At 48.7% G+C, this 1,200-nt stretch overlaps 1 protein-coding gene across 1 annotated transcript; it reads right to left on the reverse strand.

Annotated features, from left to right (window-relative positions):
• Pmar_PMAR026380 (hypothetical protein) lies at positions 1 to 879 on the reverse strand (the record flags this gene model as incomplete). The annotated part of the gene is made up of 1 exon (XM_002772966.1): positions 1 to 879. The coding sequence occupies one exon, from the start codon at positions 877 to 879 to the stop codon at positions 1 to 3; it is 879 nt and encodes a 292-aa protein (XP_002773012.1).
• Between the last annotated feature and the right edge of the window lie 321 nt (positions 880 to 1,200).

Here is a 1,200-nt window from a genome sequence, read left to right on the forward strand (position 1 = left end):
TTACTCTGGCAAGACGATCCTGTCCTGAAGGAAGGTCACCGAGTGGTTCAACTTGATTGATCCCTCGGCGAAGGCCTCCGCTGTACCCATAATGTCCCATACGCTGTCATTGCCCTCGAATGTATCCAAGGTCAAATGGAGGGAACCACCAACAGCATCGAGCGTAACATTATCCACAATCGCTGTTTTTATGTTGAAGCCCATATCCCCACCATCTGTGGCGTACACGTAGCTAGTTTCAGTGGGCACATGTTCCATGTCCATAACTTGGTAGTTGTAGAAATATATTTTAAAGTGAGGATCAGCGATGATGTTCTTCTGCAGGCGACCGAGTAGACCAGGCTTGGGGGATTCCACATCATAGGTCGCCAGGGAAAAGGTCGCGCCAAGCTCGCTGTTGTTACCAAAAACTACAATCTTCGCATCACCACCAGCGTGGGGTCGCAGCGTTCTCGCAGTGTTGTCCTCGAACTTGGCTGTGAAACCAATAACGACATTGTCCTGTGGGTTTTTAATATCAAAGACATCAACAATGGCTGTCACTTCCTTCCCTTTACCGGTTGTATTGCGCTTGCCATGGAAGCAGTAGTACTTGCCTTCCGGGCGCATCTCCGGTGTACAACCCGGGGGATATGAAAAGCTACCGTCAGCCGAAACTGCTGCTAGCTGGGGGACTCCAGAGTATGAGGCAATACGCTCCTCATCTTGCTTGATAAGATCGGCCTCGTACTCCTTCAGTAGGTTGATGGCCTCTGGCGTGAGCTCCATGTCGTCGAAGCTACCGAAAAGAGGCTTCTCATCACCACTTGGACGGTCGACCACGATGCCTTCAGCAAGTGAGGTGAGGGCTATCGTAGCTACAGAAATCCTGACGAACATTTGTGAGGGACTGGATGAGTCTAAGCTAAACAACTTCACTCTCTCTGCTATTCGATTCTAATATCATAACTTGAGTTTGGTTCTGAGGTGTCCATTGGACATTGTCCATGAAGGTCATCACGTAAAGTCGTGGACATTGTTCACGATTTCACGTGACGACGGGGACGCACAACGTGCGATGGAATGTCCCAGGTTTAGTTTCACGCGAGATGAAAGTTTGGTTCGATCACTTAAAACTATGTTCAAACTCTATAAGTGACATAACAATGCACAGTGGTGATACGTTCAGTAGTGGATCTGAACTCAGGAGTGGTGAGCTTT

Source organism: Perkinsus marinus, assembly GCF_000006405.1.
Source record: "Perkinsus marinus ATCC 50983 genomic scaffold scf_1104296959768, whole genome shotgun sequence".
Classification (NCBI taxonomy): Eukaryota; Perkinsozoa; order Perkinsida; family Perkinsidae; genus Perkinsus; species Perkinsus marinus.